Source organism: Microtus oregoni, unplaced genomic scaffold, assembly GCF_018167655.1.
Source record: "Microtus oregoni isolate MIOR12 unplaced genomic scaffold, Mior012 000086F_ref0000336, whole genome shotgun sequence".
NCBI lineage: Eukaryota > Metazoa > Chordata > Mammalia > Rodentia > Cricetidae > Microtus > Microtus oregoni.
In genome coordinates this window covers 3,958,838-3,981,217 of record NW_024544552.1, presented here as the reverse complement: position 1 = coordinate 3,981,217, position 22,380 = coordinate 3,958,838, and the positions used below count along the sequence as shown (strand labels likewise).

General features: G+C 46.6%; 2 protein-coding genes across 6 annotated transcripts; one reads left to right on the top strand and one right to left on the bottom strand.

Annotated features, from left to right (window-relative positions):
• The first annotated feature begins 12,886 nt into the window (after positions 1–12,886).
• Positions 12,887–17,645, top strand: LOC121442052 (nuclear receptor subfamily 1 group I member 3). 5 transcript variants are annotated; one of them, XM_041643507.1, is made up of 9 exons: positions 12,887–13,064; positions 13,234–13,376; positions 13,796–13,926; positions 15,258–15,427; positions 15,612–15,751; positions 15,936–16,081; positions 16,177–16,290; positions 16,458–16,560; positions 17,390–17,645. In XM_041643507.1, exons 2-9 carry the CDS (start codon positions 13,240–13,242, stop codon positions 17,517–17,519), a joined length of 1,071 nt encoding a protein of 356 aa, XP_041499441.1. In that variant the 5' UTR covers positions 12,887–13,064; positions 13,234–13,239; the 3' UTR covers positions 17,520–17,645. The 5 variants fall into 5 exon arrangements, with proteins under 5 accessions (XP_041499441.1, XP_041499440.1, XP_041499444.1 ...); XM_041643506.1 differs by having other exon boundaries at positions 16,174–16,290; XM_041643510.1 differs by having other exon boundaries at positions 16,458–16,564; positions 17,390–17,523.
• On the bottom strand, positions 15,886–21,319 carry LOC121442054 (mitochondrial import receptor subunit TOM40B). The gene is made up of 10 exons (XM_041643511.1): positions 21,195–21,319; positions 20,724–20,973; positions 20,384–20,451; positions 19,995–20,087; positions 19,607–19,708; positions 19,354–19,459; positions 19,054–19,176; positions 18,865–18,941; positions 18,556–18,658; positions 15,886–18,418 (listed from the first exon to the last, which is right to left on the bottom strand). The coding sequence occupies exons 2-10, from the start codon at positions 20,836–20,838 to the stop codon at positions 18,279–18,281; spliced, it is 927 nt and encodes a 308-aa protein (XP_041499445.1). The 5' UTR covers positions 20,839–20,973; positions 21,195–21,319; the 3' UTR covers positions 15,886–18,278.
• Between the last annotated feature and the right edge of the window lie 1,061 nt (positions 21,320–22,380).

Here is a 22,380-nt window from a genome sequence, read left to right as displayed (position 1 = left end):
TTCTTTAAATTTTAGTGGAAGAGCTGGAAAGATGGTTTAGCAGTTACGAGCACCTGCTGCTCTTCCAGAGGACCCAAGTACGGTTCCTAGAACCATATCCAGTGGCCCACAAGTGTCTGTAACTCCAGCTCCAGAGAATCTGGAACCTTCTTCTGGCCTCCGTAAGCACTTGCACATACGTGACAACATGGCAGATACTCACAAATACATTAAATAAATTTTAGTGAAAAGTTTTCTTTTTTTTTTTTTAAGGTAAACTCCCAAAGAGGCTAACAATACCACACGATGGGAATAAATGACCTAATTGTATGGTTTAAATTTTCCAATTATTTAACTTTTTTAAAGATTTATTTCGCTGGGTATGGTTATGATGCGCACACCTTTAATCCCAGCACTTGGGAAGCAGAGGCAGGTGGATTCCCGTGAGTGCAAGGCCAACCTGGGCTACCTAGTGAATTCTAGAACAACCATGGCTACACAATGCCCAAGGAGGCCAGAAGAGGGCATTAGAACTGGAGCTACAGGGGGTTGTGAACCTCCATGTGGGTGCTGGGAACTGAACTTGGGTCTTCTGCCAGATAGCAAGTGCTCTTAACCAACCCTCTAGCACTGGTTTTTATTTTGTTATCTATTTATTTATTTTGTTTTTCAAGACAGGGTTTCTCTGTATAACCACCTTGGCTGTCCTGGAGCTAGCTCTTGTAGACCAGGCTGGCCTCGAACTCACAGAGATCCGCCTGCCTCTGCTCAAGTGCTGGGACTAAAGTTGTGTGCCATCACTCTCCAGCAGCACTAATTTTTTTTTAAATAATGTATTTATTTTTATTTTACCTGCATTGGTGTTTTGCATGCATGTATGCCTTTGTGAGGGTGTCACACAGAACTGAGTTACAGGAGTTGGAAGCCACCACACGATTGCTTGAAACTGGACCCAGGTCCTCTAGAAGGGCAGTCGTCACTGGACCCAGGTCCTCTAGAAGGGCAGTCGTCACTGGACCCAGGCCCTCTAGAAGGGCAGTCGTCACTGGACCCAGGCCCTCTAGAAGGGCAGTCGTCACTGCTTTTAACCATTGCTTCACCTTCCCAACCCTATTTTTTTTAATTATTTTTACTTTGGCTTATGTGTATAAGTGTTTGTCCGTGCACCATGAGTGTGCCTGGAGCCCACTGAGGTCAGAAGAGAGTATTGGATCCTCTGGGACTGGAGTTATAAACAGTTATGAGCCACTATGTGGGTGCTGGGAATTGAACCTGGGTCCTCTGGAACAGCATCCAATACTCTTAATTGCTGAGCCATCTCACCATCTTCTGATTTATTTTACTTTTAATTATGTGTATGTGTGTGTCTGAGGAGGGGACACTATACATGTATGTGCAGGTGCTGATGGAGGCCAGGAGAGGGCACTGACTTGCCGGGAGCTGGACTTACAAGTAGGTGTAAGCCACCCTGATGTGGCTTCTGGGAGCCAAACTCTGGTCCTCTGCAAGTGTCGTCCATGCTCTTAACTCCTGAGCCATCTCTCAACCCCCAGTAAAACCATTTGTACCTATATAGCAACCTATATTTGGCTCATAAATCAATCCCTGACTTAGATGATTCATAAGACAATATAAATAAGTCTAAATGTGCTATAATAGTAGGTCATATAATGATAAATAGTAGTATGTCAAAGAAGAAATACATTAGTTAGGACTAGCCGGCCTAGTTATTAGTTAGGTGTTACACGCCCTTAATCCCAGCACTTGGGAGGCAGAGACAGGTGGATCTCCATGAGTTTGAGGCCAGCCTGGTCTACAGAGTGAGTTCCAGGACAGGCCGCAAAGCTACACAGAGAAACCCTGTCTTTAAAAAAAAAATCAGTTAGGACCAAAAAAGTCAAAAGATTCCTGCGGAAGATAAGATTGAAATTAGGTCTTACAGGAAGGAAAGAATATAGATAAACAGAAGAAGGAAAGCTGAGTAACAACAAGAAAAATATAATTAAGCTAGATATGGAAAAATATATAAAGCTATATGGAAGGGTTTTTGACTATCAAAAGAATTTTTTAACTTAGCTCCCATACAAATAGCATTGCTATGGCTGAGAAAATGGTTCATCAGCTAAAAGTGCTTGCTACATAAGCCTGATGACATCAGTCTGCTCCCTGAAGCGTATATAAAGGCGGAAGGGGAGAACTGACCCCACAACGCTGTCCTCTGACCGTCATACATGTGTAATGGCATGAGTTCCTGCCATCATACACACAATAATAAATAAATCAATAAACAATGTTTCTAGATTATTTTATTTTTACAGAGGAAACAAGATTGGTTTTATAAGAAAAGCACTAACAGTAAGAAGGCCAGGATAGGAAAACTGCAACTGTACAGAGAATAAGAACCTGGGTGACAGTTACAGGAGAAAAGGGACAGCGTCTAGAAACCGACAGCAGGTCAAGAATGGGTGCATGCCTGTAGTTCCCGCATCAGAGAGGAGAAGGTAGACATAAGTAACGTGAGTTATAGGCCAATACGGGCTAGACATCCTTTCTCACAAAACAGAAATCCTCGTGCAGCGCGGTCTTTATAGTCTAATGCCACAGAAAGGCGGTGTTGGAAGTGCTAGGAAGGAAGTCTAGGGAAGTGAGGAGTCCCATAAAGTAATAAAAGTCATTGAAATTGTTGGGTGTGGTGGTTCAGGCACAGGCCTTTGACCCCAGTGTTTAGGAGGCACAGGCAGGCAAATCTCTGAAAGTTCGAGGCCAGACAGACCCACATAGTGAGACCCTGTCTCTAAAGAATGAGAGAGAAAGAGGAAGAGAGAGAGAGAGAGAGAGAGAGAGAGAGAGAGAGAGACTTAACTTGAGAAAACAGCAGAGATGATTTTTAAAGAATAGCAATTTTAGTTGTTGGTGTTTGTTTATTTGTTTTTTTGTTTTGTAGGGTCTAGCCCTGCTGTGGCTGTTCGGGAACTCAGACCAGGCAGGCCTAGAATTCATAGAAATCCACCTGCCTCTGCCTCCTGAGTTCTGGCAAGAATAGCAATCTTTTTGTTTGTTTTTATTGAGCTATATATTTTCCCCACTCCCCTCCCTTCCTCCCCATTCCCCTTTCTCTCCTATGATTCCCCACACTCCCAATTTACTCAGGAGATCTTGTCTTTTTCTACTTCTCATGTAGATTAGATCCATGAATGTCTCTCTTAGAGTCCTCTTTGTTGTCTAGGTTCTCTGGGATTGTGAATTGTAGGCTGGTTTTCTTTGCTTTATGTCTAAAAACCACTTATGAGTAAGCCAATATGGTATTTGTCTTTCTGGGTCTGGGTTACCTCACTCAAGAATAGCAGTCTTAAAAAAAAAATTACAAGTGTTAAGGCATACACCTTTAATCCCAATCTCCGGAAGATGAAGCAGCAGAGCTCTATGAGTTCAAGGCCAACCTGGTCTACACCTTAAGTTCGAGACCAACCAAGAACACATAGTGAGACCCACTCTCAAAAACAAGCAAACAAACAAATAACATGATTCTGTGGAACTAGTTATAGATATTGGAGATCTTCACACGCTAAGATGAGGATAAATAAAGCATATAAAGGCACCTTGTAAATGGTTATCTTATCTTAAGCTGTTAGATATTTTAGCTTCTTACTGGTGCCTTGGGAATAGATGGATCTTTAGGGAAGAAGATAGAAGATGGAAGGAAGCAAGACAGAGCCTGAGTAGAGAGTCTACATAGTTGATATCAGAGTCTTGAGAGAAGAAGCACCTCTGAAGCTGGAAGAATAGAGAGCTGTTGGAATAGAGGGGGCAGGGCTGGAGGCGTGGGGGCAGGGCTGGAGGCGTGGCTCCTACTCAGAAGCAGGGTTCTTCTCTGGTAGTTTAACTCCCAGCACTAGGGGACAATGAAGAAAGAACAGTAGCCTCCTTAATAAATAAATAAATTAAAAAGAAAAAGAAAACCAATTTAGTCTCAAAAAAAAAAAGAAAAAAGAAAGAAAGAACAGTAGCATGGAGGTTAGAGAAGAAAAGGGTCACAGAAGACAATGTAGCTATCAGGGTTCAAAGATAGTAGAGATATTGATAGGGGAAAAACATAAGAGAAAGCCCACTGAATTCAAGAGACTATTAGAGATCACTGGTGAATTGGAGAAAAAAAAAAGATTAAAATCAGATTATGAGACTCAGTTGAAAGGATCTCTTCCCGTTCAGAGTGTTTGTGCCAGTACCTGGGAGGTCAAACAGAATAGAGCAGGCCCAGACTGGAAAGTTGACTCAACGGACCTGAGGGAAGGTCAGCCAATATCAAATGCAAACACACGGAAGATAGGAACAGCGTGTAGCAACAGTTCAGAAGTCAAAAAGGAGTCTGGAATCAGCATGAGAGGATAATAGGCATCTGGCCAGAGAGTCGGAACAACAAAGGATAATCAGGTCTAACAGACAGCAGCTAGAGGAAAATAGGAATGTTTCCAGAAGACACCTTGGGACTTCGGTGTAGCAAAGTGCCCCACACAGACAAGACATCCATTAAACGTTTATTGTAAGAATGAGTACATTCACTCAATATTTACTGAATGAGTGAATCACACAAATAATATCGCATGGAGTGTAAGTTTAGAATGAGACGGTATTTTATTTTACATTACTTTATGTGTATCAGGGTTTTCCCTTTATCTGTGTATATGTACCACGGGTCTTGCCTAATATACTCTGATGCCAGAAAGGGGGCATTGGATCCTCTGGAATTGGAGTTGCAGACGGCTGTAAACCAACAAGGAGGGACTGGGAATGGAACCTAGGTCCTTTCCAAGGGTAATAAAGGTAACAAGTGCTCTTAACCACTGAGCCATCTCTTCAGCCTCTGGAATGAGACTTTAATTCATATCTTACTCAACTGTTTTAGCCAGAAAACATTTATATGTGCCTGGAGTACTTAAGACTGTGTATGTCCCACCCAGGTACCATGGTCCATGCTTGTTTTTGTTTTTGTTTGTTTGATTGATTGATTTTTCTATAGAGGGTTTCTCTGTGTAACAGTCCTGACTGTCCTGGAACTCATTTTGTAGACCAGGCTAGCCTCAAACTCACAGAGATCCACCTGCCTCTGCCTCCCAAGTGCTAGCATTTAGGGGGCTGAGGCAAGAAGATTGCCATGAGTTTGAGGTCATCCTGGGCTACAAAGGAAGACATTATCTCAAAAAAACCAAAAGCCACATCTCAAAGCCTCTGTGAATCAAAAAGTAAAAGATGCAGGCTTTAGTCTGGCTCACTGGTTCATAAAGGTTTGTTATCACGGTACTCAGGAGGCCATGATAAATCTCAAAAGGAAAAGAAAAGGGGGCTAGAGAGATGGCTCAGTAGTTGAGAGCACTTCTGCTCTTCCAAAAGACCTGGGTTTGATTCCCAGCACCTACATATCAGTTCACAATCGTCTATACAATGCCCTCTTCTGATCGCCATAGGCATCAGGCTTGTAAGTGGTGCACAGACATATATGTAGGCGAAATATCCATACATATAAAACAAAACTTGGAAAGAAAAAAGAAAAAGGAACCAAGCAGTGATGACACCTTTTAATCTCAGCATTTGGGAGGCAGAAACGGGTGGATCTCTGTGAGTTCCACAAAGGTAATTCCAGAACAGCTAGAGTTGTTACGCAAGAGAACCCTGTCTTAGAAAACCAAAAAAAAAGAAAAGAAAAAAGAAAGAAAGAAGAAGAAAAGGAAGAAAGGAAAAGAAAAGAGAAATGAAAAAAGGAAGGAAAGAAGGAAGCAAAAGGAGCAATCCTTGGACTGGAGAGAAGCTCAAGGGTTAGGAACTTATACTATTCTTGCAGAGGACACACAACAGGCTGCTCACAACTGCCTGGAACTCCAGCTCCAGGGCGTCTGATACCTTTCTGGTCTCCTACACAAGCTCTTGCATAGACATACAATAAATAAGGATTAAATTTTTTTTTGTTTGTTTGTTTTTTGTTTTGTTTTTCGAGACAGGGTTTCACTGTGGCTTTGGAGCCTGTCCTGGAACTAGCTCTGTAGACCAGGCTGGTCTCGAACTCACAGAGATCCGCCTGCCTCTGCCTCCCGAGTGCTGGGATTAAAGGCGTGTGCCACCATCGCCCGGCAAGGATTAAATTTTTAAGAAAATATTTTTTTAAAGCTCCATTTTAAAAAAGCAGTTCTTGTTGGGCAGTAGTGGCCCACGTCTTTAGTCCCAGCAGTAGAGAGTCAGAGACAGGCAGGACCCCTATGAGTTCCAGAACAGCCTGGTCTACAGAGCAAGGACCGGGACAACCAGGGCTACACAGAGAAACCCTGTCTCAAAGGAAAAAAAAAAAAAGTCATGTCTTTAATACAGCAGCTTACAATTGATTGATAGTCAGAAGCCCACAATTGTTCTTCAGATAGTACAGTGACAAATTTGAGTGCAGATATAGCTTAAAGGCTCCTAGAGGCCGAAGGGCCAGGAGGACCAAGACAGGAGGGACTGAGGGTGGCAGGAGTTGGGTGGGGAGGGCGGGTATGTGAGGTGATTCCCTCTGAATGAAACAACAAGGGCGGATGTCCGAGGTAAGTGAGCACAGCCTGTTCAGGGCACTCCAAATGTTTAAGCACTTCTAGCGCCAAGTGCGATGTACTAGGTCAGGGCAGGGAAGTGAGGACAGAATAGAAGAGGCCAGCGTGATAAATAGGGGTCAGATCACAAAGGACTTTGTGTTACATGCTAAAGAGATTGGATTTTTTTTCCCCTGAAGGTGATGGAAATCAAATGAGGAATTTTAAGCAGGGGAGAGACATGATCAAATTTGCATTTTTGAAATAGCAACCAGGGAGGATGGGTTAGGAGATGAGGCTGAAAGGAGGGAGAATAATTTAGTAGGCTGCTGCAGAGAGAGTGAAAACTGTGTGGGCCTGAACTCGGCTGAGAGGTGGTGGTGGGCGGTTAGAGGTCAGGGGACAGCAATGACAAATTACAACTTCTGGTCAGTTTTAGGGAGCGAAAAGAGGCCAGGTTGTCCATCTTCCCACTTAACATCTGGGAGAGGGTGGGAATGGAAGAACAAAGAAGGAAGACAATAAGGGGATGAACACGTACAGACCCCTCCCATCTTTTAAGCACTGTTCAAAGAATTTTACATATTACTTTATTCTTTACAATAAAGTTGTCTGGTAGTTCCCTGACCCCAGGTAAAAGAAATAAGAATTTAGAAAGTGTAACACTCAGGTCTCAGACAGCAGTTTTCCGGATCCTAGCCTGGAGTAGGTGTGTAGGGAGAGGGTGAACACATCAATGAACTGAAATCCTATTTTCCATGGATACTCATGACTCATGCAGAAGATTCCACAGAAGAGGCCGTAAGGCTGGAGAAGCTGTGCTGTACATAGGAAAGTTAGCTCAGAGAAGTCTGCTTTCAAGAAACCCTGTCTCAAAGAAGTATAGGATGTCCTACGCGTGGTGCTCTGTGTCTATAATCTCAGTACATAGGAAGCAGAGGCAGGAGGATAGGGAGTTCAGTACCAGCCTCAGCTACATAACAAATTCCAGATAAGCTGAGGCTACATGAGACCCTGTCTCGAACAACAGCAGCAGCAACAACAACAGAAGTATAAGGTAGACTTCTCAAAACAAAAACAACAAAAACAAACAACAAAAACAAAAAAAACCAAGGCTCAGCATAATTTCTAGACCCCAGTGAATGAACAGCCCCAGGCTCAAATGTTTCCTCCAGTTGACCTCTCCCTAAGCATCCTGTACTGTTTAAGTCAAGGTTCTATTGCTGTGAAGAGACAACATGCCACAGCAACTCTCATAAAAGAAAGCATTTAATTGGGGTTGGCTTACAGTTTCAGAGGTTTAGTGTTGGGATCTTTTTGTAGACTGTGTAAAGGTGTGTCTCTGTCCTTCCTCACCTGTCTAAGGTACCTTCTGATTGGTTTAATAGAGTTGAAGGACCAATAGCTAGGCAGGAGAAAATAGGTGTGACTTCCAGGCAGAAAGAGGAACTCCAGAAAAGAATCTAAGACAGAAGATTTGCCAGCCAGATGCAGAGGAAGTTGGACTGATGGCACTGAGGAGAGGTAATGAGCCTGGGGCAGACATGGATTAATATAAACAGGCTAATTTAAGTTTTAAGAGCTAGTTGGTGTTGGGTGGTGGTGATGGAGCTCTATAAATTTGAGGCTAGCCTGATCTACAAAGCAAGTTCCAGCACGGCCAGGGCTATTACATAGAAAAACCCTGTCTTGATAAAACAAAACAAAACGAAACAAAAAAACCTAAGCTAAGGCCAAGTTTTCTTTTTCTTTTTCTTTTTTGAGACAGGGTTTCTCTGTAGCTTTGGTACCTGTCCCAGAACTAGCTCTTGTAGACCAGACTGGCCTTGAACTCCCAGAGATCTGCCTGCCTCTGCCTCCCCAGTTCTGGGATTAAAGGCATGCACCACCGCTGCTCAGCAGTAAGAGCTAAAGAGCTAAGATTAGAACTTGAACTTAAGTTCTTAGGGTCTTGTTGCAAAATATTTGGCTAACTATGTAAAGATGTGTTGTTGTTGTTGTTTCACCTTGCCTGCCTAAAGTACCTGATTGGTCTAATAAAAAGCTGAATGGCCAATAGCAAGGGAAAAGGTAGAGGTGGGACTTAGAGGTAAGGAAAGTAAATAGGAAGAGGAATTAGACTCAAAGGAAAAAGAAAAGGAGATGACAGGGAGATGTAGAGGCCAGACAGACAGACATGGAGGAAGCAGGAAAGTAGGACAGACATAAATGAAAAAAAGGCTAAAAAGCCCCAAGGCAAAACCTAGCTGAACAGAAACAGGTTAAACTAAGTTAAAAGAGCTAGTGGGATAAGCTCAAGCTAAGGCTGAGCATTCATAATTAATAATAAGTCTCCATATCTTTATTTAGGAGCTGGTTGGTGGCCCAAAGAAAATTCCAACTACAGGTTTCTCACTCTCCCTCTCTCTCCCCCCACCCTCTGAAGCAGGGTCTCACTATGTAGCCCTGGCTGTCCTGGGGCTCACTCTGTAGACCAGGCTGTCCACAAACTCACAGAGATCCCCCTGCCTCTGCCTACCAAGCACTGGGACTCCTGAGTGGTGGTGCATTCTAGGCTCTTAGGGCTTTATTGCTGTAGTTAAACAAAAGTGAGGAGAAAAGAAGCCTGCTCATGGCTCCACCATATCTGCCTTCATGTTTCTGGCTTCTTGACGATCTGCGTTGCGCTTTCAGATTGAGTTTGTCTTTGTTTTCTCCTAGCTAATTCTTCATTGTCGCTTAAAAATCAACTCAGTTGCCACTCTTTCAAGAAGGAAATGGAAAATGGTATCACTCTGCCAAATCAGGATTAAGGTCCCTTCTTTTGATCATAATCCTCTGAACATAGCTCTATCAGGGGTCTGAATATATTTCTTTATATGTGTTAAAAGAACTGTCTGCTTAACAGGTTTAACCCTCATCAATACAAGAGAGTGTCTTACTCATCTTTTTATCATTGTATCTATGGTATAAGACCCTATGGTAGGGTCTCAATCGGTATTTGTAGTTTTGAAGTTTTTGTTTGTTTGGTTGGTTGGCTGGATGATTGGTTGGTTGATTTTTTTGGTTTTTTTGAGACAGGGTTTCTCTGTGTAACAGCCCCAACTGTCCTGGAACTCACCCTGTAGACCAAACTGACCTCAAACTCAGAGAGATCTTTCTACCTCTGCCTCCCAAGTTCTGGTATTAAAGGCGTGCGCCACCACTGCCCAGCTTCAGTCGGTGTTTGTTAATAGAAATAATTACTACACCATCTTCTGAAGTTCGTGGATAAATGTATTCTTGTGGTACACATAAAAACACTCTGGCATGCACATACACATAAAATAAATAATTGTAAGGCTAACTGTTGTGGAATAATCTTTTTGCACACTGTGACAATGTGTCGCTCTAACTGGCTTAATTAAAAGCTGAACAGCCAATAGCTAGGCAGGATTTCCAGGCACAGAGGATGCTGGGAAAAAGAAGGGCGGAGACAGGAGGAAGCAAGAAAGCTGGATGGACAGTGCATAGATGAGGTAAATGAGCCTCAGGGCAGCACACACATTAATAGAAATGAGTTAATTTAAGTTAAGCTAGCTAGAAACAAGCTTAAGCTAAGGCTGAGCATTCATAATTAATAATAAGTTTCTGTGTCATGATTTGGGGGCTGGTGGTCCAAGAAAGCCTGCTACAAATGGGGCTGGGCTTTAGGGTTTCAAAAACCCGAGCCAGTCCCAGTGTTGCTCTCCCTCTTCCCCCGGCCTGCAAATCTGGATGTAGAAATCTTCGCTACTTCTCAAGCACCAAATGCGCCTGCATAGCACCATGCTTCCTGCCATGGTAATAATGGACTAAACCCCTGGAACTGTAATCAAGCACCAATTAAATGCTTTTTTTTTTCTTTAATAATAGTTTCCTTGAGCTAGGTGGGTGGTGGTTCAGGCCTTTAATCCCAGAACTCAGAAGGCAGAGGGAGGTGAATCTCCAAGTTAAAGGCCAGCCTGGTCTACAAAGACAGCCAAGGCTACATAGAGAAACTGTGTCTTGAAAAACCAAACCAAACAAACAAACAAACATGGCAACAACAAAATTGAACCAAGTATGGGAATCCTCTGATTGCTAGGTCCTGTGTGATCAATCACACAGGTCCTATACAACCCATGCACTCAGCTCTAGGACAAGAATTCCCAAATCAAGTTCAACTACTTCTAACTTATTAGAGTCATGTGTGTGTGTGTGAGTGGGGGGGGGCATGTGTGTGTGTGTGCGTGCTTGCATGTGTGTGCATGCGTGCGTGTGCGTGCGTGCGTGTGGGGGGGCACATGTGTAAATCAGCAGACAATCTTGGGTATCATTCACTTCTCAAGTGCCATCCGCTTTTTTTGTGAGGGTTTTTGCTGTTGTTTTTACATTCCTTTATTTGGGAAGGGGTGGACATATGCATTGATAGAGGTCATAGGACAACTTGCAGAGGGCCAATGTTCTCCTTCCACCATGTGGATTCTGGTATCAAAGAGGTCATCATGCCGGGCAGCAAGTGCCTTTACCCACTGAGTCATTACGCCAGCCCCACCCTGTTTTTTGAGACCAGTCTCTCACTGGTCTGGAATTTGCCAGCTAGGCTAGACTTACCCCAGAGATACACCTGTCTCTGCCTTCTTGGCATTGGGATTACAAGTATGTCCCCCTGTAATGAGTCTTTATCTGCTCCACCAGCTCCCAAATAATGACTCGAAGACATCGCATTAATTATGAAAGATCAGCCTTTAGCTTAAACTTATTCTTAACCAACTCTTATAAAAAATTAATCTGTGTTCTACCACATGACTCAAGGCTGTTACATCTCCTCCTGCACATCCTGCTTGTTCTGGATCTCCTGGCATCTCTGCCTTTCTTTTCCCTAGAGTTCTCTTTCTGTCCATTAGTCCCACCTATACCTCCTGCCTAGCAATTGGTCATTTAGCTTTTTATTAAACCAATCATACTGACACATCTTCACACAGTGTAAAGTAATATTCCACAACATCCACTGTGCCTTTTAGAACAATGTGGGTTTGGGTCTGATAAGATGGCTTGTGGGTTAAGAACACTGGCTGCTCTTCCAGAGGACCTGGGTTCAATTCCCAGCAAACACATGGCAGCTCAATATTGTGTGTGTAACTCCAATCCAAGGGATCTGGCACCCTTAAACAGACATGCATGTAGGCAAAAAAAAAAAAAAAAAAACTGTTGTGATCCACAAAAAACAAAGAACACAAAATAAAAAAATAAATAAAACTTAAAAAAAAAAGTGGGTTCTAGGATTTAAACCCAAGCCCTTGCTTGCTTGCATAGTAAGCACTTCAATGGCTGAGCTATTGCTCTACCACGTAGGGTTCCCTTTTATTCATATCTCAGTCATCCCAAGCAGGGAAGAGGCATCTCTTCTGACTTGATGCCTAAATTCTTAATCTCCTGAAGTCTTTTCAAAACAAATTTCTGGGGCTAGAGAGAAGGCTCAGAGGGTAAGAGCACTTAACGCTCCTGCAAAAGATTCAGGTTCAATCTTAGTACAGAACATTGTAGCTCACAAGCGCCTATAACTCCAGTCTCAGAAGATCAGACAATGTTCTCTAGTCTCTGTGTGTACTAGGTGTACACATTAAAAGAAAAAAATCAATAAATCTTTTTTAGAAAAAAAAAAAAGAAAGAAAGAAAGAGCTGGGAGGTGGTGGCACACACCTTCAATCCAAGCACTTGGGAGGCAGAGGCCGGTTCATCTCTGTAAGTTTAAGGCCAACTTGGTCTACAGAGTAAGTAACAGGACAACTAAGGCTACACACAGAGAAACCCTGTCTTGAAAAGCCAAAAGGAAGAAGGAGGAGGAGAAGAAGGAAGAAAGGAAGGAGGGAAGAAAAAAGGAAGTAAGTAAGTGGGGGGCGGTTAAGAACACTGGGCTGGTCTTCTAGAGGACCTGGGTCAATCCCCAACACCATACGGCAGGTTATAACAGTCCTGTAACTCCAGTTCCAAAGGACCCGACATCCTCACACCCCTCACACAGACATACATGCAGGCAAAACACCTTTGCACATAAAATAAATAAATAAATTTCTTTGAGAGCCTGGTATAATTGTCATAGCTATCCTTTGACTATTGGCATACTGCATGTGAAAAACCTTGCCCTCTCTCCCTCTTCATCTCTCCTCACTTTATGCAGGATCCACGTAAAGAGAGGACTGTAGATTTAGCCTAAAGCTCACCAATAGGGAAAACAAGTAGCAGTTTTCAATGATCTGTGAGGGCCCCACCTATCATAGCCCCTCCCCATCTGCTACCAACCAACAGCTGGAACATGCTTAGGAAAACCTCCCGCCTCAGGTCTTTGCCCTGGGTCCAGAGTCTGCATCCTACCTACTACATATGGCACAGAGAGTACCCGGAGGTCACATGCATGAGACCTAGAGACAAGGTACCGAGGATAACCCCAAATTCCTGCAGCTCCTGAGATCACAAGGAGAGTAGGGTCAGCGTGGAGGCTTGGGGAGAGATTCTGTGGCCTGTATGCGGCGTGCTGCCTAAGAGAAACAGGTGGGTAATCTGTGGAAGGCCGGAGACCAAAAACAACATTTCTGCTTTTAGTGCAGACAGTGCTGGTATTGGGTGGAGGGTAGGTAGCCTTGGGAAGGGATCCCACAGAAGAAGAGGAAGAGAGTCTAGTGTGTTTCCGAGCTGACTGTTAACTTCCTCCCACATCCAGGAGACCATGACAGCCATGCTAACACTTGAAACCATGGCCAGTGGAGAGGAATATGAGCCGAGGAACTGTGTGGTGTGTGGAGATCGAGCCACAGGCTATCATTTCCATGCCCTGACTTGTGAGGGCTGCAAAGGCTTCTTCAGGTGAATGCTTTCTCCCCATCAGAAACAACCCCCACACTCCTATTAGGCCGCCTTGAAACGCTGGCCCATCTCCAAGCTTATGGGGCTGTCATACTCTCACAGCCAAGCTGTACTGTCCTGTGTCTAGCACCCTCAATCTTGCTGCCCCCAACACTGTATGGAACCGGTGACAATAGAACAGCAGGCCAACCATTTGTCCTAGAGGCTCAGCCTCTTAGTCAAGAGTAGTACACATGATCTGCCCAGGACCAAGTTAGTACTACACAATGAGGGTTCCTGAGTGGCCTCGCTTCCCCGTGAAAATGCTCCAGCAGCTTCTGAGGACCTTTGGACACAACTCAGATTAGCCTGTTGTTAAACCAGCAGCTGCCTGCTTCGCTGCCATCTCAGATCCTGCAGTGTCTTTCTCTGTCTCGCAGACGAACAGTCAGCAAAAACACTGGTCCCATCTGTCCATTTTCTGGAAGCTGTGAGGTCAGCAAAGACCAGAGACGCCACTGTCCAGCCTGCAGGTTGCAGAAGTGTCTAAACGCTGGCATGAGGAAAGACAGTGAGTTGGCCCCCTACCATCCCAGGACGCCATTGAGTGTGCTTCTCTGCTGTTTGGTATACCCAATAGCTCATGTTCCACATAGCAGGCAGAGTAAGCTTTTTGAAACTTAATTAGATTATGCCACAGTTCCCAAAGCTTCCAGTCTCTCTCTTTAAAAGTATTTTTTTTAATTTTTAATGTGTATAAGTGTTTACCTGCATATATGTCTGTGCACCTTGTGTATGCCTGGTGTTCACAGAGGCTCGAAGAGCATGTTGGATCCCCTGGAACTGGAGTTACAGATGACTATAAATTGCCATGTGAGTGCTGGGAATTGAACCCAGGTCCTCTGCAAGATCAGCCAGCGCTTTTAACCCTGAGCCATTTCTCCAGTCTCTCCCTGCTCCAATCTCCTTTAAGGTACATGATTTCATACAAATCCTACTTCAGACTTTGTCTCTTAAGCCCTTCAATACATACTAGCCACACTGGCTCGGTGCTGTCCTCGAGCGCCCCAAGCTTACTCTTCCCCAGGACTTCCCCATTTCCTCTCCCCAAAATGTCCTTCCCCTTCAAAGTCACCTGGCTTGCCTCTTCTCTTCTATCTCTGGAGTACATGGTACCCGTCTTCTTGTAGGAACTTCTTAGTTATTCATTGCTGTGTTCCCTGTGCCAGGTAACTGTGCTGTGCTCCCACCAGATTAATGCAGCTGGCCTCCCACAGCTTCAGCCTGTCAGCTAAACAGCACAGTCACACTTAGGCATCAAGCCCGTCCACCTCTCAAACTCCAGCACTTCCATCTCACACTCCTTTCACCATGGAGCGGGTGGAAAGGACACTGTAGAAGCCAAATGGCACTGCCTTGAGTTCCGCCTGTCTCACTTATTTTATGACTGTGGAAGTGTTGCTGGAGTCTACGCTTCTGAGAAATACGAAGCCTGCCCTGTCTAATTAGAGTCGCTACTGCCAGTGAAATCTAGCCATAGAACCTTTGAAAGTACAAAGCTATGCAAATCTAAAGTGACATTTTCAAAATAAAGACCCTTCTTCAACGTTCCCAAGGAGCCAAACATCTCCCCTTCCCACTGTACTCTCCACCCCTCCCTTTTTTCCCATGGTGCACTGTTTCCTGCTGCAGTGTGTCACCGGTAAATACGAGGTCAGTAGATGTGTGCAGGAACCCTCTGCCGCCTAGGCACACTGGTTCAGTGAAGTCCACGGAAGCCTCAGAAACCTTCCTTTCTTCCTCAGTCCTTACACGGGGAGACTGAGTAGCCTCGCCTCAAGGGGCGGAAGAAAGGTGCTCTCTGCTGCTCTCAACTTATGTCGTCTTTCTTGCCTGCCACAGTGATCCTGTCAGCAGAAGCCCTGGCATTACGGCGAGCCAGGCAGGCACAGCGGCGGGCACAGAAAGCATCCCTGCAGCTGAGTCAGGAGCAGAAAGAGCTGGTCCAGACCCTCCTAGGGGCCCACACTCGCCATGTGGTCCCCATGTTTGGCCAGTTAGTGAAGTTCAGGGTGAGAACTTACAGGATTTGTCCTGGGTGCCTGAGGGAGAGTGCTATTACCATGCCCTGACAGAGGACAGATCTCCAGAACCCCAGAGTGGGCAGGTTCCTCAGCCAGAAACCCTTCTAAGGCTGATGAGACCCAAAGGATGGCCAAGGCCGAGGCTTCTCACTCATCCTCTGAACTCTTCTAGCCTCCACCCCACCTGTTCGTCCATCACCGGCCCTTCCCCACTCTGGTCCCCGTGATGCCACTGCGCACACACTTTGCAGATGTCAATACTTTCATGGTGCAGCAGATTATCAAATTTACCAAGGAACTGCCTCTTTTTCGGTGAGTACCATGTGGTCTTTCAGGAAGTAAATGCTTCATAAACCATACCAGGCTCTGATAAAAGTCACATATCCGCTGGCCATTCTGAGCACTAGGCCTTTAATTTTCAGCACTAGGTATGTCAGTTGGGCCTTTTGATGGGCAGGCCTAAGTCTAAAGTGCCCTTATTTTCTGCCCCACACAGGGCCCTACCCATGGAGGACCAGATCTCCTTGCTCAAGGGAGCGGCTGTGGAAATACTGCACATCTCACTCAACCTTACTTTCTGTCTTCAAACGCAGAATTTCCTCTGTGGGCCTCTATGCTACAGAGTAGAAGATGCGGTCCATGGTAAGATGGTAGAAACAGCACAGGCTGTGTGTCCGTGGGGTATAAAGTATGAAGCGTGACCAGGAGGCTCCTAAGCCTACCGCCTCTCACAGTAGGGTTCCAGTGGGAATTTTTGGATTTGATCATGCGCTTCCATGGGACATTGAAACGACTAAAACTCCAGGAGCCCGAGTATGTGCTCATGGCTGCCATGGCCCTCTTCTCTCCTGGTGAGCATCATCCAAAAGCCAAGGAACTAACTCAGCCCCTTTAATCTATCCCTGACCATCATGCTTCCCAGCCCACAGTGTGGATCTATAGCGTTCTCAGTCCCTGTACCACGTGAGGCTCCCCACCTGGGTCCCTGCCATCTTGACCTTCCCGCCTCCTATCTCAGACAGGCCTGGAGTCACCCAGAGAGAAGAGATTGACCAGCTGCAAGAAGAGATGGCACTGATTTTGAACAACTACATCAAGGAGCAGCAGAGGCCCCAAAGTCGGTAGGTAGGAGGCTGGGGACTCACAGGCTGCACCGGGGGAAGGAAGGGATTGGAGAAACATTGGGATCAGAATGAATGCATTTACCGTTGTTTCCTTCGGGAACCTAGATCTTCCCTTGGGCCACCCCTATCACACCTAGTTCCAGTACCCAAACTGTGCACACTGCTGTTCCTTCTCACTTTTCCAAGTTTTTTTTTTTTTATTCAGTAGAGATGCAAAGTAGTAGCTCATAGCCTGTGTGTGATAGCATTCCTGAGACTGGTGATAGCCATCACCTCCTCTCCAACTTCATTCTTCTTTTTGGCCCTCTCCTTTCCCTTGGGTCAATTCCTTGAATTTTTCAGTTCCATTTGAAGTCCTGGTCATTCACAGTTTCATGGGCAAAGCCTGTCCCTGGCTCGATAGTCCAGGCTCTGAAGTTAATGCCACTTTTGTTTTGCTCATTCCTTGATAAATCAGTTTGCTAAGAGGGGGATGTTTTATACCATAGAACAACACACCCGCCTTCTAGAACTCCATCTAGAAGGCTCCACCTTCAGGTTCTATACAGTTGAAGTTTTGGCCAAGTCTAGTTCTTTACATTTGACCTCTAAGCCCTGGGTTCAGGAAAAACTAGGCACAAAGAAGGAAGACAGTGCTGACAGAGGCCCTCTTGGGGACTTCTGAACATTTTCAAAATGTAGTATGTGCCATCCACAGCAGGATTTTCTAATGTTCAGACTTAACCTCCTGGAGGGGACAGTTCGGGGGACTGAGGCCCCAGGACGAGACTCCTAGCTGCCTTATTTCCCTCTTCTTTCCCTGGTAACCCTACTACTCCTTCCAAAGGTTTCTGTATGCAAAGCTGATGGGCCTGCTGGCTGAGCTCCGGAGCATAAACAATGCATACTCGTATGAAATACAGCGCATCCAGGGACTGTCTGCTATGATGCCGCTGCTTGGGGAAATCTTCAGCTGAGGCCCAGGCTGGCCTCCTTCCCCAGACCCCCTGGGATACACTGGACTGGCAAGGGGAAATTGCTGGTGCCCAAGATAGGGACCAGCTAAAAGGAGCTCAGTGGCAGCAATGAAACACTGAACAGTATCTGTCTCTCCGTGCGGTTATCCATGGGGCATGGACAGGGCAGGGGGCAGAGAGTGGGGAGTTGGGGTGACCATAGGACCAAAGCAGTTCTCTGGAAACACAGAAGATGGGAAAGGAGGAAGTCTCAGGGCTAGGAGATGACGGTCCTTCAAGGAATGGGTGGGCCCATTCTTTGATCTTTCTATGGCCAAAGATTTAGCTCTTTAACCCTATTTTCCCAACCTTGGGAGGCTGAGGGATGGAAAATGGGAGAAATGGTATAGGAAGTGAATCCCATGCAGATCTTTCTGCTTTGAAGAAGCTAATACCTTAATCAAATAAAAATAATAAAGAAGAAAGTAGGGTGAGGGAAGCCAGATACATCCCTTAATCCTTCTCCTTCAGTCCAGAGCCATAGAGATACGGAAAATTATAGTGGGGCTGCTGGCAGAATTGGGAACCTCAAACCACTGCCTCATGGGGAATTGATCGTGTGGCAGCTTCAGTTCCGAGGAGGACACGGTCCTGCCCGCCACTCTGCCCTAGAAGTCATCAGCAAGGTAGGCTCTGGAGAGGGACCTAGTTAGTCTCTGGCCCTAGGGCATCTGACTCAAAGGTTCCAGCTGCTGTGTGGAGGTCGCCTCCAGGACCACTTCAGCCCACGGTGATGCTGAAGCCACAATGGAATCTGTTGCGCCAGTGATTGAGGAAGGCTCCGAGGGCGAGAGTGACGGGCAGGGGGGGCATCTTCTTCTCCAACACAGCACCAACACACCAGTTACTGTCCACCAGGCCTGCCAGGCAAGAGGACACTGGTCAGGCTGTATAGCAGGACTTGGAATAAGGAGTTAACAGAAGCAAGGTAGAGCTTCCTCCCTTCCTGTGTAACCCCAAATCCCTCACCAGTTCCAAACATCACAATAACCCTCACCTCTAAACACCATATTGGCCTGGGGCAGAGTCAGGTGGTAACCAAAGGAGAAGGTTGTATCTTGTAGCCTTGTATTTGCCTCAAACTCCACTCCAACCTGAACCTGAGAAACAGGGACAAAAATGAGAGGAGGAACCGACACCTTGAATACCAGAAGAGTCCCAACAGGGTAGTAGCAAGCTGGGCGCATGAGTGGAGATGTATACCAGAGTGAGGGTAGGAAGAAGAATAGGCCGGGAGCTTGGGGGACCTGAGGGGCAGAGTTTCTCGCTGACCGACTAGGATAGCGGACCAGGTCAATAATCTTACCTGTTCATTTGCCCTGTGGTAATAACTTGCATGGGCCCCACCTGACCCAACATTCAACGTAGCTACCCAGTGTAGAGCTGGGGGGGAAAGTACAGAGGGAAAAGACAGTTACTGTAGTAGACACGGGCAAGGAACCCCAGAAAAGCCCAGAGTCGCTCCCCCTCACCACTGTCTCACTTGGCTCCATACCTGAGTACTTCCCAGCCAGAGTCAAGATGGCCCCCTCTTCGCCTGGTCGCCGGTGATAAACTAGCTCTCCTCCTAGCACCAGCCGTTGGGTGATGCTCTGCAGGAAGTGAGCGACCATGATCACTGTGGGCGAGTAAGGAGACAAGAGTCAGGTGTGTGCCCCTACCATCCAGTCATCCCCACTCTGGCCTGCCCAGAAAGTTCCTTTTCTAATCCCCAAACTACATTGAAGATGAAACGGCATGACTGACATTGTTTGCAAACGGACAAGCTAGAAAGAACTCCGTCCTAGCTCCCCACCTGACTCCCCAATCAGGTCAGGATTTCCCAGGGTCAGAGTGGCTGTGTAGTCCTCTCCCCGATACTCGCCATCAAACTGCCACGTCAGGAACTTGGCCTGCTGTGTCTGGGGAGGAGAGTAAGAAATAAAATACCCTTCCCCCTTTTTATGTTCAATATTGCCTCTGCTCCTCCCCCTAGACCCCCGAGGCAGGATACCCATGGAAGAGAGAGAGAGGTGCCTCAGCGGATGGAGGCAGGAACTGTGGGTCACCTGGAAGACAGCCTTAGCTCGTAGCCGCTCTGCCAACAGAAGCAAGACCTGGGCGTTGAGACTGCCACTGCTGTCCATATCCCCCACCACGGTGGGGAACACCTGTTAAGGAGTGTAGACAGGAAGGCTGAGATGGGTAGGTAGTTTTTATTGACCTAAACAGGAACACTAAGGGATTTCCGTAACGACCCACAGTGCCCCCTGGTGGGCGTCAAAGACAAACGCGGGCATCTTTGCACAGGCGTATCTCTCTACCCTGTCCCATTCAGAAGAGCCGCAGAGAACAAAGTTGCTGGATGATTTTCCTGACAGCACATACATTTCCTCCTCAAGACCTACGCCCGCGTGAGGGTCTAGGAAGTTGATGCAAATGTGGTGGAGCCCTCACCTCAGTGGGGCTAAGCTGCCAGTCCCCTGCGTAGGCGGCATGGAGATGATACCCTGGCAAGCCCAGGGCACTCATGTGCACAGTATGAGCCACCTGAGGAAAGAGGAGACGACGGAGAACACGACATTCTTCTTTAATTCCCTATCCCACCCTTGATCTTTTTCCATTCAGCGGGTGTTTCTAAAAACCTCAACTGTTCCGACATATGAAGAGGGTCACTGGATTTTAAGCAACAAGTCCCACAGGCAAAGAAAGGAAAAGGGACCCCCACATCGTCCCTCACTTGTCACACCTAGCCTTGCTAAGACTCTGGAGTAAGAGGTGTGAAGAAGAGGATCCGGGGATGGGCAGGGAGGTGAAGTGAGGAGGGGCCGGAGAAGTGGGAGCACCTGGAAATGGCTGCTCAGAACCTTGTTGACAACCAGCTTCACGCCCTCCATCTGTGCTGGAAATACATCTGAAAGAGTGAGGGGAAGGGAAAAAATAAGTACAGATGAGGACCCCCTAGCCAAGGAGATAGACCTCCCTTTCAGTCCCACATGAAGCACCGAAGGAAATGACCTCCTTTCAAATCCTGCAACAAAAATGCTCTGCTTTGGACATCTGACCCTTCTTGACTGCTGGATGCTCCAGCTGTGATCTCTCTGTTCACATCACGGGGCATCAGCATTCAAGAGCCTCCCCTCCTCTACCCCTTCCACCTAAGACACCCAAACCCCACATCCTCACCTTTGCACAACCGGTGCAGCTCATCGAAGCTCCCGGGGTTGGGCAGTGGTTCCTCTCGACGGGGGGTCCGGCGGGGTAAAGTCCCCAGCGGTGCCAGGCCCAGGGTGTTACCCATTTTAGTCCAGAGGACAGGGAGGGGTCGGGGTTAGCCTGGGGAAACAATCTATTGCTCCCTCTACCCCCCACGGGCTCCACCCCCCATCATCAGGCTCCCCAGTTTCAGAAACTTCCATAGGGTTCAATGCTAGACCTGCAACAAGGAACAGTAGGAGAAGAGAGCACCGATGGAAAAATTGAATCTCAGGCACACTCCCGCCCCAACGTTAATCCTTCACCCCCACCTGTCACCCCTGTCCGCTCTCCCATTATCTATTCTTAACCACCACCACAGGCTTCAGCTAGCTCCCTAGTTTCTCTATTCTTCATTCCCACGTCCCAAGGCTCTGCCCGCAATGGAACACTAACCCTTACCATCTCAAAGCATCCCGCTGCCTCTTTCCCCTAGGCACACCCCGGTCATCTTGATGGGGGCAGCCATCTTAAGTAATGGCAGAACTATAGCTTCAACCTGCATTCTAAGCATGGCCATAAGCGCCATCTTGGAAATGGGCAAAGGAAGCGCTCAAAGACCCAACCCACCCAATGATGAAAAAAGGTGCTTAAATTTCCAGTGACCAATGGGAGAGGAGGAAGCAGAAGAGTGGCAGCCCTGACGGCCCCAGAGCTTCAGTCCTCCGCTGCAGGGGCGAGTGGGAGTTTGTGGGTGGTACTTTAGACTTGAGTTGAAGGCCACGTAAGAAAGCCCAGCCTCTTCAAGGTCGAGAAAAATTTGTGTGCGTTTGAGACGCCAGAGGGAGCATTTTGTCCAGCATCGCTGGAGCTCCTTAAACCAGACCTGAGAAAAGTGAAACTACAGTTTGAGTTTGGAGACGTGTTTTATGAAGAGACGCTCGGGGAAGGATTGTGAAGACACCAGTTCGCATTACTCTCTACCTACCTAAAATCCTCTGGGGGATCCCCACAGCCGTCCCACACCTCCACAGGGCTGCTGCTCACAAACACAGCTCTCCCTTAGAAAATAGAACCCTATCACCACTACCTCCCCCGCTCTGGAATTCTACAAGCCAGGCCTTCTTGTTAGAATAGGAAAGGCTGTGAGTTTGAGGGAGGGGAGCGGGTTGTGGGCAGAACTAATTTCTGAAGCTGCCCTCTCTAGTTACTCCTTCTTTGCAGACAGGACTAAAGCAATCCAGGAATCCGACTCCTGCCTGTCCTTACACTCTGCCCCCAGGGCCAGGGGCAAGCGGCAGTGTGACAATAGAGCTACTTCACAAGAGGACAGCTGGAAATGGGAAAGATTTCTTGGTCATTGTCTGCACCCTGCCTCTCAGTAGTGTTCAGTGCACACAGGGTAAATTTGGGGGCCAAAGGGTGAAAGATAGCAATGTTTTCAATATCTACTTAGCTTCCACTGGAGAGCTCTGGGCCTAGGGAATGCGCCTCATAGTCGTCCCCCCATGACAATAATTAGAGCTCGGTCAAAGGGCCAGGACCTAACTGATAAGGTGATTAAATAACCAGGCATCTTCGACCTTTATCTGGACTGAAACCTCTTAACTGTTGCAGCTGGGAGCAGGAAGGAGGGCAGAGGCTATTT

Coding starts and splice junctions, on each gene's coding strand:
- LOC121442052 (XM_041643506.1), top strand. CDS start 13,240: ATGACAGCCATGCTAACACTTGAAACCATGGCCAGTGGAGAGGAATAT. Junction 13,377..13,795: donor GGCTGCAAAGGCTTCTTCAG/GTGAATGCTTTC, acceptor TCTGTCTCGCAG/ACGAACAGTCAGCAAAAACA. Junction 15,428..15,611: donor GCCAGTTAGTGAAGTTCAGG/GTGAGAACTTAC, acceptor GAACTCTTCTAG/CCTCCACCCCACCTGTTCGT.
- LOC121442054 (XM_041643511.1), bottom strand. CDS start 20,838: ATGGGTAACACCCTGGGCCTGGCACCGCTGGGGACTTTACCCCGCCGG. Junction 19,460..19,606: donor GAGCTAAGGCTGTCTTCCAG/GTGACCCACAGT, acceptor TCTCCTCCCCAG/ACACAGCAGGCCAAGTTCCT. Junction 18,419..18,555: donor GGCCAATATGGTGTTTAGAG/GTGAGGGTTATT, acceptor CTTGCCTGGCAG/GCCTGGTGGACAGTAACTGG.